At 37.0% G+C, this 14,321-nt stretch overlaps 1 protein-coding gene across 9 annotated transcripts in view; it reads left to right on the forward strand.

The window, feature by feature from the left end:
• The window catches only part of ksr1b (kinase suppressor of ras 1b), a 43,720-nt gene that overhangs the window by 17,082 nt on the left and 12,317 nt on the right, over nt 1-14,321 (forward strand). For 7 of the 9 annotated variants that reach the window (XM_079824003.1, XM_079824004.1, XM_079824005.1 and 4 more), the window contains 7 exons: nt 7,808-7,955; nt 8,937-9,393; nt 13,062-13,219; nt 13,475-13,544; nt 13,653-13,736; nt 13,822-13,883; nt 13,965-14,077. In XM_079824003.1, coding sequence (XP_079680129.1) covers nt 7,808-7,955; nt 8,937-9,393; nt 13,062-13,219; nt 13,475-13,544; nt 13,653-13,736; nt 13,822-13,883; nt 13,965-14,077 — 1,092 coding nt within the window. Of the gene's footprint in view, nt 1-3,796; nt 3,948-7,807; nt 7,956-8,936; nt 9,394-13,061; nt 13,220-13,474; nt 13,545-13,652; nt 13,737-13,821; nt 13,884-13,964; nt 14,078-14,321 lie in introns of those variants that run through there. The other 2 variants (XM_079824007.1, XM_079824010.1) reach the window with 1 other exon arrangement.

Below are 14,321 nucleotides of genomic sequence, written 5' to 3' on the forward strand. Positions count from 1 at the left end.
GTAATTCACTGCACAAAACATATTGTGGTCACCATAAACCACGTGTATTCTTTTTGAAAGAAAAAAGATTTTAATGGAGTTACTTTGCATATATTTTTTTACGGTTGTACACGTAAATATGTTGACGTTTGATAAGCCTATTTATTTTCCTATCCTTTTTATTTATTTAATTTAATTTATTTTATTTATGTAAGATGAGACCCAATTTTGAGTGACAACTTGACAGTCACTGCCCTAACAATAAGTTTGTTCCTTAACACATCACACCAGGCTGCTAGAGTGTGATTCACGGGGCAGGAATGCATGCATGTGGCAGGGCACCCACGGGAAGCCTGCCCCTGCCCCTCAGGACAGCAGGGATTCCAGTGGCACCACTGTGTAATTGAATGGGATGGAACTTTCTCAGGAAGAGTTTTTACACTTTTGGTACTATTATGTACCTTTGTGGTACTAATATGCAGTATTTAGTTACAAATGTGTACCTTTTGAAAGGGTACCGCCCTATTGACAGCTTTTGTTCCTTTTTTCTTTTTGAGAATGTATGGCCATCAAGATGGGACTTCAGGCAATTTGGTTGTATTTGCATGATTAGACAGTTTAGGGAAAGGTGTTTCATTGGAGATATTTTGAATATGTGGTTCCTGGTGTGTCTACAGGAAACACGTCTGCTCTCTTCTCTGATATTGTTACTGCTTTGTGGATATTTGTTTACGTTGCAGTTACTTGAAATGGAGAAGTATCTAGGGTGCTGTCATACTGTGACTGACCATATCCATGTGTTGTACTTCAAGTTATCATATCTGATCATGTTTAGTCATTATGTCATGATGTCACAACCTGCTTCATCTGATATCATGCCCTATCTGAAATTACAGATGACCCAAAAATTTGATACTTTACTAATAAAACATATTAATGATTCTAGCACTTGTTTAATTGCGTAAGTCATTCTTCTTTTTTAACTAACTTTTTGTATGGAGTCAATTCCCCTGTGAAAAAAAGAGTGCTTATGTTATATTTCTTTAAAATAAACGCTACTTGGTTTGAACATTTGTTATGTAAGGCAATAACATTATGACTTTAAGCCAGGTGTCCAAATACTTTCAGGGCATCTGATCATGTCCTATCTTTAACCATCTGATCAATTTAGGTTATTATCATTAAGTAAAAATGTTAAAAACACATTTTTGTTAATTTAAATAAAGCTGAAATAGTTTAATTATTAACATAAATATTGACACTCTGGAAATAAGTTATAAAAAATGTAATGAAATAAAATGTAAACTAAATAGTAATATAAAAAAAAGACAAGCTATTAACAAAAGCACATTAAAAATTACTTTAAAATAAAATATAAAAATAAAAGCTACTTCAAAATATTAATAAAAACTATATTAGTATATAAATAATACTAAAATAACACAGATTAATACGTATATGGTGTATGAGCAATAACTGAGTTGACGTCACACCACTTTATTTTGTATATTGTGACTCATTCCTTGTTGTTCCCAGCTGCCACAGTCTGATGGGGTTTCCCATTGCTCAACAACCATGATGCACAATTCAAATTTATGTTTATATACTTCTTGTTCCTGTAGTTTGTAGTGGTGACTGTCTATAAGTCGCTTATGGAACATAATGCTTATATTAATTAAATCAACCAGGTTTGGAGCGTTTGGATTTAGGCTGTCCAAAATATGCCAACGTGTGTTATTGAGAAAGTCTAAAGGGCACAGGCAGGAGTGGTTGTCTGAGTCATTTTTTTGTGGGTCACATCCTGTGGATTCATTAGAGTCCTTCCTTAAGGCAAAGATAAAGAGAAAGAGATAGAGATAGAAAGAAAAAAGAGTCTGTGACGAAAGCAATCTCACCCAAACCTCTGTTTCCTGTGCTGTACCCCTTTTCTTGCTCTCCTTTGTTTCTCTAATGTGGCCTCTCTTTTGGCCCAGGATGATCACTCATGCACAAAATGTATGGTGACAGGTCAAAGAACGACTTAGGCCAGCCTAACCCTCATTAATCTCCGTTTCACACAGTCAAAAGACATCCTGCTCAGTTAATAGCCTCATAAATGATTCTTTTTGTAGAACATGTGGAATCTGTGATGTCGGCTCAGTTAACGGTTGTGGAGATGACAATAAGGAAAGGATGTGCAAAACTACATATTTTTGAAGTCGACTAGTCAGTGGATTGCCTGAACAACTAGTCGGGTAATCTGTTTTAAGGAAACTTAGTATAATAAGGCTGGTTTCAAGTTCACCTGGCCCCAGTCAAAAGCGTTTCTAAGGGGGCCTTTACACAACAGCAACAGAACGGATTAGAATGCAGAGGGAGACAGAGCGTGATTTATATTTTGAACCTGAAATGTATTTTAGAAATGCAAAACTATTTACAGCATGGCATTTTATTTTATTGTATATAAGCTATTATTTTATCTTGTTTTAAAAGAGAAATTGATCTTTTGATAATTAGTTTTCCACTTTTTACCATGGAAAACTGACTATAAAGTTTAGTTACTCACAACACAACCAAATACAGAAACACACTGCAAATACTCACAACGCAAGTTACGCAACCATATACAGAAACACACTGCAAATACTCACAACACAACCATATACAGAAACACACTGCAAATACTCACAACACAACCATATACAGAAACACACTGCAAATACTCACAACACAACCATATACAGAAACACACTGCAAATACTCACAACACAACCATATACAGAAACACACTGCAAATACTCACAACACAACCATATACAGAAACACACTGCAAATACTCACAACACAACCATATACAGAAACACACTGCAAATACTCACAACACAACCAAATACAGAAACAAGCTGCAAATACTCACAACACAACCATATACAGAAACACACTGCAAATACTCACAACCAAATACAGAAACAAGTTGCAAATACTCACAACACAACCAACCACAGAAATGCGCTGCAAATACTCACAACGCAACCAAACACAGAGACACGCTGCAAATACTCACAACACAACCAACCAAAGAAATGCGCTGCAAATACTCACAACGCAATCAAACACTGAAACAAGCTGCAAATACTCACAACAAAACCATTTACAGAAACACCCTGCAAATACTCACAACACAACCAAATACAGAAACAAGCTGCAAATACTCACAACGCAACCAAACACAGAAACATGCTGCAAATACTCACAACAAAACCATTTACAGAAACACCCTGCAAATACTCACAACACAACCATTTACAACACTATACCGCGAGAGATTCTCCACTGAAGTTGTCTACACAACACGTTGTGAGTATTTGCAGTGTGTTTCTGTATTTGGTTGTGTTGTGTGTTTGCAGCACGTGTTGTTAAACTGATGAAGATCTTTTCTTCATTTGCTGGTGTTTTTTCTATTTGCATGCATTTTCTTCAGCAACCATACTTTTTTCCCCATGGAAAACAATATGTTAAACCTGTCAAGTTTAGTTGCATTTATTTATTTATACTACATGAAAAAAATGATACAAATTTGCCAAAAAAGTGTCTTATGTTGTATTTCTTCTGGATTACCACTATACCCCTTCCAAATACATAAATAGTTAGTTGTGTGATGCCCCAGTCAGCTAGTTGACCATTGCGAGCCATCATTAGTTGAGAGAAGGGATGTTAATCTGCACACAGGAAACTGAACGGCTCAGTTGGTGACCATGTGTTTTTAGGAGGAGTGTCCATGTGGATACACTTCCCAGGCATGTTCACAGGAAGGAAAGAGGGGAGGGACGGTGGAGACAGAGAGGAGGGACTGGGTGAGTAGGAGGGGAAGTTTGGGTTGGAAGGGAGCAGTTCTCACAGCGTGACTGACTTCTGAGGAGAGACTTTGATTTGTTGTTTCTGGGATATGAGTTTTAGGAGAGGACAACTTCAGTGGAGAATCTCTCGTGGTATAGTATTCTTGAATGCTTCATGTTTTGGAGTCTCATTTTAAGACTGTTTTGTTTTTGATGTTTGTCGGTTTCCTGCCTGCATGCAAGTGGAGTATCAAGAGTCTCTGTGGTCATAGAAAGTCTGCAAATGGAATAACCAACGGCAGATATCTACTAACACTATGTTTGAACACATCAGGCTTATGTCAAGAGGCTTGCAAACTCACAAGCTTGTGAGGAAGTTCTTTGTTTGCCATTTGTTTGAGATACTTATCAAGTTGAAATTCCGTTGAATAGAGCTTTTTGAGGGAGGCTTGGTGATTTTTATCTATTTATTTCATTCATGACACATTTGTGCACCTTTTTTGATTGGTTGTAGTTTCACATGAAAATGTACTACAAGACCGGCAGTAACTATCACTCTCAACGACTTATTCTGAATAATTATTTGTTTGGGGAGTTTACCTGGATGGTTTGAATTGTGGTGGGTGGGAGTTTGTGTGTGTTTGTTTGGATGGAAGCTAGCGTAATGCTGCGTCTTGCTTTAATGTTCAGAGCATCACTCCCTGTGTTACGTCAGCTCATGAACTCAGGTAGAAGGCATGTTCAGACATCACCTCGGTATCGGTATGTGTCATTTCACCTGCTCTCTGCCCTGGCTTGTCTGTTTTAACACAGTAATTCACGTACTTATTAACTCAGACGTATACAAGTCGTATAGATTAACCAAGATGTGTATTTTACACCTTCATTATGAAAATGTACCTGTTGTGTTATCTTAATGACAGAAATCAACAATAATATGTCCATTACTGTATGTTTATGGAAAGATTACACTTGTTGGTTTGATTTAGACTCTGCTTAAGTTAATATTGGTCTCTTGTTCTTCCAACTGTAAAGTAAATGTCTGGATAATGTTGTCTAGTATTTGTTGAGAAGAGATCTGTGCTCTTATTTCTGATCTCTGGCTGTTGTTGAAAAAGGAAGTCTCCATAAGGATGCTGGAAGATTCCCATTCCCCTGAGTGCCATGCGTGCCATTTCGAAGGCAGTTTCACTTGTTTATGATATGCTGTATTACACACCCACCTCGTATAAACACAATTACATGTGTAAAGGAGGAAATTATTATTATTAACTCTAAACATTTAGAAAATGTTTATATTTTAGAAACAATATATATTTTGTAATATATATTATAATGTGTTTTGTGTATTTGTGTATTTATTTGTAGTATTATTTATGTAAGGGATAATCCACAGCTAGCTTTTTAATGCACTACGATTTTAACGCACAATGGTTCACCCAAAGCTTTAATGCACGGCTAAAGCTGTGGATTATCCCAGTTATAACATGGTCATTTGCCAGCATTGACAAGTAGTTACTGATGTTTGGAGCGCTGGGTGAAATTGGTTATTTTCGTCAGTTACACATTTATTAGAATTAATTATAAAGATCGAGAGAGAGAGAGAGAGAGAGAGAGAGAGAGAGAGAGAGAGAGAGAGAAATGAGAGATGCATGTGTGAATTACCTGCATCGTTGTGCAGTCTCTATTAACAACTTAGCTGTGAGTTTAATTACTTCAAAACCAGCAATGTGGCAATTCAGTAGCAAAGTTATATTATTAATAAAAGTGGCGGGGCAGCATTGTTTCTGTGCTCCGGATTTAATGTTTCTGTGTATGCACAACTCGATCTCTCCCATAGATACTTATACGTATCTATGTCTATGTATGTGTGCTTCAATAAAAACAGTGCATTAATATAGAACAGTGATTAAACTGACTAGGAACTACCTGAGGATTAAACAGTTTTACTGCACACCTTCCAGCCAATCAGAATAGAGTATTCAGATAAGACCATGGTATAAATACTATTATAGTATTTATTAATATTAGCTTTTATTGTTTTAATTTTCAGTTTTCAGTTAAATTTTAGTTTCAGTTTTAGTCTTTTTTTTATATTTCTATTTAGCTTTATTTATTTCTTAAACCATAAGTTAGTTGGAAATGCAAAATTTCTAATTTAAGGTTTTATTTTTAAGTAAAATTTTCATCTAATGTTTAGATTTTATTTAAACTCTATTTAAATTACTAAAAAAAATTTAACTTTTTTTTTTTTAAGTTAACAAGTACCTTTAGTTCTGGTTCTATAATTTGATTGATCACAGTGAATGATGTGGAATGGAAGTGGAAATGGAAATGTGGCTGGTCCATGATTCCCATGGACCAGCCACACAACAAAGCTATTCACCTCAATGATCCTGTTCTTGTTAACGTTTTGCAACCAAGCAATAAAATGTAGTTCCTCCACCTGAAACATCTATAGGTTGATGTGTGCTAATAATGCTATACAGTCACATTTTTTAAATCAAAACCCTGTATTGATATATCTGATTCACCCCATTTTCTCTGCTGATAGACTTTCTGTGCCTCCTTTGATTCTCTAGAGACCAAGGGATCTCATATAGGACTGGACATTGGCGCAATTTCCAATTTCACGATTCAATTTGATTCACAAGCTTGGGATTTGATTAGATTCAATTTGATATTATTTAATTGGGGACTATCAGGTACAGTACATGACAAATTTCTCAAGGAAAAAATACCTCTCAAATAATGTTGCAAACATAGGGTACATCACTATATTATTAAAGATTAAAATTAACTTATTTGTAGGCTACTGACTTTTTAAATTGCAAAATGTTTTTATAATAGCATACTAACGATATAATACATTTTTGATGAAATAATTATGTTTCTACTAGTTAAATAGTGGCTGACTGATTTACAAAAGATGGATTTATACAAAAATACATTAAATACTGAAGAACAAGTAAAGTAAAAATTTAATTGGCAATATAGTGCATACATTATGCAAAATGTTCCTCTCTAGGGTTAATTTTTCTAGCTGACTAGCAAATTTTGAATGGCTTTTCTGAGGTAAATGTAACGTTACGTGGCATTGTTTACAAGCTGATTTATTGACCTCTTTCGGGGTTTGAGCGATTACATGAGACGTTATGTGGATTTCTGTATCTTTCAACGTACCTTCTGATGTTCATTCACGTTTATTTTGTGCTGTAACTTGTAGTAAACAAGAATAGATGATCCGTTCATATGCCGCTTCATTTGAACTGAGGCGCTACAGCGCCACATTAAAGAGCACCTAAACTGTACTTATTGTTTGAATTTCGTAATAAAATTGACAGAATTTGAAAGCTGAAACACAAAGCTTATTGCAATTTATTGTATGGGAGGTACGCTACAAAGCTTTGTTCATTTAGCAACTGAAATTAAGATTAGAACTCGGCTCTTTAAAATGAGTATTGATTAAAATGGAGAAATCCCTATTTTTAACCCAGCCCTAGTCTCATGGGTCCTGTTATCTATTCATTTACCACATGGAGACAACACTGACCACAGCTACAACTGTTGCTGGGCAGCTTCTCAGTCATACGTTTGAGTAAGCGCCTGTGTGTTTTGGGTGAGAATTGAAATACGGCAGGGAGACGCCAAAGAGCGCAGGAATGTTGTAGGGTGGAGGAATGTAACAGGGCGGACAGTGAAAGAAAAGTGGACTGTGCAGGGTATCTGGACATTGGCTCAGTCTGGTGCCATGAGATGCCAGCAGTCTTAGTGGCGACGGGGGGGATTCCAGGGGGCTTTATCACCTAATCTTTCTCTAATTAGTATATAGACTCCATTCCATCTGTCTACTAGAGCCAAAGACTCTGGTCAAATAAGACAATATTGAGTCAAGAAGAAATATCTGGTGCTGTTTATTGAATAAATATCAGTTTACAAGAATAATGTGCAGTTAATCATCGGTGTCCATTTCTGCCTATATGCAATGATTATTGTTTTATTCTGTCTTCCAGGCAGTCCCTGTGAAGCTATCTCTTGATGCTCTGCTGCAAATGTCCAGTGCCCAGGTGGAAGACACCATGAAAAAACTGGGCTCTAGCAGTGAGGAGTGTTCCCGCATCACCGCTGCCCTCTCCTGTCTCAAGAGCGCTACTGACACAGGTCACTGCTGACTCCTTCCTCTTTCTACTCTTCAGGCAGCCCCTGCTCTAGGCTTACCGGGCTTTGATTCTAGCTATAATAAGCATTTGCTCCAAATTGTTTGATTGTATTTGTACCACTACTGTTTTTATTCAGCAAGTATGTATTCCATTTATTAAAAGTGACACTAAAGACATTGATAATGTTACAAACAATTTCTATTTCAAGTAAATGCTGTTATTTTAAACTTTCTCTTCATCAAAGTGTCCTGACTAAAAAAAAAACTTTTCACTGTTTTTTTTTTCCAACAACAACAAAAACTGTTTTCAACATTGACAATAATCAGAAATGTATCTTGAGCACCAAATCAGCATATACGAATGATTTCTGAATAATCATGTGACACTGAAGACTGGAGTAATGATGCTGAAAGTTCAGCTTTGCTATCATGGGAATAAATTACATTTTAAAATAGATGATGATGAGATGCTCGAGTCATGATGATGATGATGATGATGATATTTGACAAAATCGCATATAGAAGCACACAAAGTTTTCTGGACTATCACCAATGGCAGCAATGAGAAGAAAAACATTTAATTTGTGAGTTATTAACTTAAAAGCTATTAAAAATTGTTATTAATTTACTTCCTAATTGAAAAAAAATATAATATAAATATTACATGGGGAAAAAATTACTTGAATTACTAAAATATATTAAAAACTTAAAAATAATTAAAATAAATAAAAATAAACAGAAAAATGTAATAATAATAATACATGTAAAAGCACATAACACAATTACTAAAATTTAAACTAAAATGGAATCTCAAAATATAAAAATAAAAAACTATTTAAAATGATTAATAAATACTATAATTGTATATAAATAATACTAAAATACCACTGGTAAGCAATCATTATAGTTAAGGTCTGGATCCCTGCATTGATCATCCACCTGCTCCTGAATTGTCCTAAAGTCTCTCACTCTTTGTGTTTTAGGGGCAGGACTTCTTAGGAAAGAGGGCATCCCGTGGATCGCAGAGCCCACTCAACGGGACCCACTCTCTGCTGACCCGCTTTCTTGTTCTATGCGCGCACCTCAGTCTTATAGTCCCAGCCCAATCAGCTGGCCCCCTTCTTCTGCTTTGCCTGCCCCTCGTTCCTGCGTCTCAGTTTCTGCCCTACCCTCAACAGACTTCCCTACAATTGTCCACACCCGCTGTGATGGGCTGAAGGACCCCTTCTCATCCTCCCCGCAGCTGAACCGCTGCACCTCTGGGCTGATGTCCACCCCTCCAGCCACCCCGCCACCGAAAAAGTCCGGCAAGCTGAAGCCCCTACGAACTCCACCACCCCCCTCCCGCAAGCTGTTAAACCTCCTTCCCAGCATCACCCTCACACGCAGCAAGAGCCAGAGTCAACTGGCCAACCGGATAGATGACCCTACACCCAACAAGTAAGTTCAGCACTGAATAATAAGTATGATGATCTCTTCTCAAAGTTTGCTTTGAGAGTGTTTATTTTCCCAGCTGAACAAGTGGTAAAGTATTATGTATGACAGGATTTGTGTGTCTGCTTCTGGACTTTAGGGTGTCTTTAAAAGTGACTGTCTAGAGCAATTTTTTTTTCTATTTGACCACTACATATTTGAATGCAAACTGTATTTGCATTTCTGAAATTGCAGAAGAAAACCCTAGTGCTGGCACTGGTTCTGTGTAAATGAGATGCCGTATCAGGCCTGCTTTCCTGCTGTCAGTCAGCTACACACAGAAATCCACACTGTGTGTGTGGCTATAAATTATGAAATACATGCAAAGAAAAATCACAATTTAGTTTTCAAATACAGTACTATTCAAAGGTTTGGGGTCTGTACATTTTTTTTTATAGAAGTCTCTTATGCTCACCAAGGTTGTATTTATTTGATCAAAAATACAGTAAAAACAGTATTATTGTGAAATGTTACAATTCAAAATCATTGTTTTCTGTTTTAATATAAAATGTAAATGTAATGTATTATTAACAGTTGTGCTGCTTAATATTTTTTTTATATTATAAAATTTTTGTGGAAAATATATATATATATTTTTGTGGAAATCATTTGTTTTCAGGATTATTTGATGAAAATAAGTTCAAAAAAGCAGTTTATTTGAAATTAAAATCTTTAACCTTTTAAATGTCTTACTTTACTGTCATTTTTGATCAATTTAACGCATCCTTGTTGAATAAAAGGGATTTATTTTTATTTATTTTAAACTTGCTGACCTGCTGTAACAAAAATGCATCCATTTGGCATTAGCCTGCATTATGTATAGATTTTTTCCCCTTCCTGATACAGCCTAATACTATGAACATGATGTCGTATTCTCAAAAACACTTACCTCATTGTACAGTCATGAAGTAATGCACTGAGGTGATGGGAATGGAATATGTTCATGTGAAGGGTGTGAAGAACATCTGAAGCATAAGCAGTGCCTCTTCAAACCATGAAATTAGTCACAGGGCTAACGGTAACATGAAACTACACAGAAATATATGGTGACATTTCATTTTATTTGCGTTTATTTGACTTTTTTATTCGCGCGGGGGTGGGGGGGTGTGGGGTTGGGGGGGGTGTGGCAGTATCAAGATGCATGTTGACTAAATTCAAGCATTAAAGAGAAAACACATTTTTACAGAATGTCTTTTTACACATTAATTTCCCACATATAATTGAATGAGGAAATGAAAAACAAAAGATTTGGAAATCACGTTGGTCCGGTTCGGGATCTTACAACGAACGCCTTGTGAAAGAATTTGGTTTAACTGCTGCCATCTCTACGAAACTGATCATCCTAGCAAGGTTTTGGCGGAGTCGGAGTGACGATGTCGCCCGCGCACTTCCGCTTTAGTGGCCAAGAACGGAAAGTTGAATGACAGATGACGAGAACCAATCAGATTGGATAAAATAACACGCATCCAATTCTGATTCGCCAGGGACGCAGCGACCTGCGTCAGGAGGAGGATCTTTAAGAACCAATTAGAGACCAGATTCAGGTCACATGCTGCCCGTATATTTTTGGACTCATTTGTCCAGTGTCCCTCACGCATGAAACCGCATGAAACATATTGAAGAACATATAAAATAGTTAACCGATCAAAGCCAGTTTTTATTAAATGCTGAGGCTCTTGCTAACAGCCAGCACATCGTATGAGTAAACCATTTTATTTTTATTTCACTTTTATATCATTTTTGTATACATGTATATTTCTGGAATTTTGATGGGGGCGGCGCCCCGGCCCCCTCTATTGACCAGCCGCCACTGGTCTGTACCATTACACGAAGCTCACTACGCACTGTTCTTGAGCTAATCTGTAGACAAGAAGTTTGGAGGTCTGTAGCTATTGACTATTTGAACATTTAGGAAATTTCACAAATGGACTTATTGCACAGGTGGCAACCTATCACGGTACCACGCTTGAATTCACTGAGCTCCTGAGAGCGACCCATTCTTTCACAAATGTTTGTAGAAGCGTCTGCATGCCTAGGTGCTTGATTTTATACACCTGTGGCCATGGAAGTGATTGGAGCACCTGAATTCAATGATTTGGAGGGGTGTCCGAATACTTTTGGCAAAATAGTGTATATCTCTTTAAAAATCCGGAGGATTTTTAGTTATATGTTGCGCAACATTTGCTTTATGTAACATGTTGCCTAACTCAGCAAAAATTTGGAATTATTTTTTTGCCCTGCAGCATAAATTCTTCTTAGACAAAATGCTCTGCGTATTCTTTTATTTCATGCTTTTCATATGTGTACCATTGTCGCCCTGCCCCATGTGTGTTCGGTCTGTGGGAGCGGACTGCTGGGTCATCTGAGATCACTGATGGCCCTGATCCAGGCAGGTTTTGGAAAGGGGTGGATAAGTTCAACACACCCCCCTTCACGTAGCCCCAGTGTTTCCCGTTAGCACAAGGCCGAGGTCAGACCCCTTCTCAGACTCGCTGGCGTCCTGCGCTTGATCATTCCCGCTCCTCTCCTCTCTCTCTGAGCAAATAAATGTCTGCAGGACTGGAGCTCCTCCTCAGAATTTGTGTGTGAACTACAGTCCACCGCAACTCCCTGCCTGTGAAGCTGCACGCCTGCATTTGTACAAAATTTTTTTTCAATATTTGTGGTGGCCAAGCTGCAGATGTGTGTTCATTTAAAGTACTATTTAAAGATTTCTTGCTAAGAGGAGGTACAGAGTGACCCATTATGTAAGCTTTCTGGGAATTATAATTGGTTGCATTGTAATTATTCCAGTGAAACGCATCAAATGATCAGATTCGTAATGGTCACTAGTTCATTTTAAATGGTTCTGCAGTGTAACAAATTATTTTATTTTATGTATGTTCAAATGTTACATCCATATAGTATCTTAGGTAATATGAGAATATAAAAGCTGCATTGAAAATATTTTTAATAATTAATTGAAATAATTGAATTATTTTTTATTAATTAAATTAAAATGTTAAAGTAAAATACTTAATTATTATTCATTATTCTAATTATTTTAATTATTAAATGTTGTAATAGTGTGTAATATAGCATTTTTTTTTATTGTAAAAGGTTTATTGCAAAAAAACTGCAAAGTTTCAAAGAGCACAGCAAATGGAGTTATTGTCTTTCAAAAGAAATAATTAATTCTGAACTGCCAGAAACTACTGTAGGTTTGTAACAATGTCAGCCTATGGTCTTCATTGGCTGCCTGGGAAAAAAGTTTAATTTGACGCACCCTTAAACACTAGTTGTAGCTGAGGCCTGGAAGAGTTTGAGTTTGAGTCGTGTTGTCGACATGTCGAGAGCAAAGCAAATCCACTTTACATTAAACTTTACATGAGTGTTGAGGAAGCCTCTGGACCCGAAGCTGAAATTCAGTCGGTTTCTGACACCTGCAATAAGTGGTAGACTATTTACAACAGACAGGGCTATCTGACCAATCAGAGCAGAGAAAGGAAGGGTAAACCTGTTGTACGAGGAACTTTAAAATAGTATAATAGGGGCACTTTAAATGGAGTCACACTGCAGGACATGTCAGCTTCCCAGAAGTGTTTGATGTCAGCTACCCAGATACTGAATGTAGTCTTGTGTCCTCTGCCCTGCAGGAGTGGGAAGAAAAATAAGCCGCTTCTGAACGTGCAGGTAAACGGTGGAGGAAATGGCTGGGAAGACTCACCCTCACGGTCACCACTGCTGTCTGCCCGTTCCCCCTGCATACTACCAAATACCCCTAGTCACCTAGGAGATCCTGCGGGTGTAAGAAGTAAGTTTTCTTATTTAGCCCCAGTAAAAGACTAGCTGTGCTCCAAAACTCAGTAGACTGCCTACTGATCCATTTAAAGGAATCACAAATGTGCTTCCAACATGAAGGCTGATCCACAGACAGCAACGCTGTTTCCATCTGAGATTTGTAGTGCATGTACGCTTATTTGAGTTTCACAACATTAGCTTAGCAACATGCTAACACTTAGTTTTAATTCATTCTGAGTCCAATTCATATTTCTTTAACATCATATAGATAACATTGCAACCCACGGAAGCTCTCCGCTAATCATGAGGAAGGATATTGGTCTGGATGTCACACACAGGTACTGACCACTGAACCTTTTTCTGTTTTCATTCTTATGTAGGCCCTACTAGTTAGTATTTCAACTTCTAACACAACTGAAATTGGCTTTCTTATTGTGCTTCCTCAGGTTTTCCACCAAGTCCTGGTTGTCTCAGACATGCCAGGTGTGCAAGAAGAACATGATGTTTGGTGTTAAATGCAAACATTGCAAGTAAGCAAGAAACAAGAAACATTTAGGAAAACCACATCTGATTTCCCACCATCTCCCTGCTAATGTTTGCTTCCATCTCTTTTAGGGTGAAGTGCCACAACAAATGTACCAAAGAGGCCCCTAAGTGCAGGATTTCATTTGCACAAAGTAAGATTTTGAAAGTTGTAATATATATTCAGACAGCTTTGTGCTGCATATGATCTAAAGTTCTGTCCTGTTCTGTTTCAGTTCCAAACAAGATCAGAAGAACAGAATCAGTACCGTCAGATATCAACAACCAGGTGGAGCGACCAGCAGACTCGCAGCAGTACGGAACATTACCGAAGGCAATAAACAAAAAGGCATGTAGCAAACCACACAAACCAGGAAGTTGAAACTCCTTATATGTGCTGACTCAGAGTGGTGTTGTAAGTCTCCTAAAGTTGAAGTGTCATTTATTTTTTAAATACTTCAATAAGAATTAATAATAGTACATTAGTAAAAGTACTAGTAATAGTTCAAAGTATATAAATTATAAATTACAGAATAAAAAATTATCATTTAAAAAGACCTTTTTTTAAAAATTTTACATTTATTTATTTTTAC

Source organism: Gobio gobio (assembly GCF_949357685.1).
Source record: "Gobio gobio genome assembly, chromosome: 8".
Taxonomy (NCBI): domain Eukaryota; kingdom Metazoa; phylum Chordata; class Actinopteri; order Cypriniformes; family Gobionidae; genus Gobio; species Gobio gobio.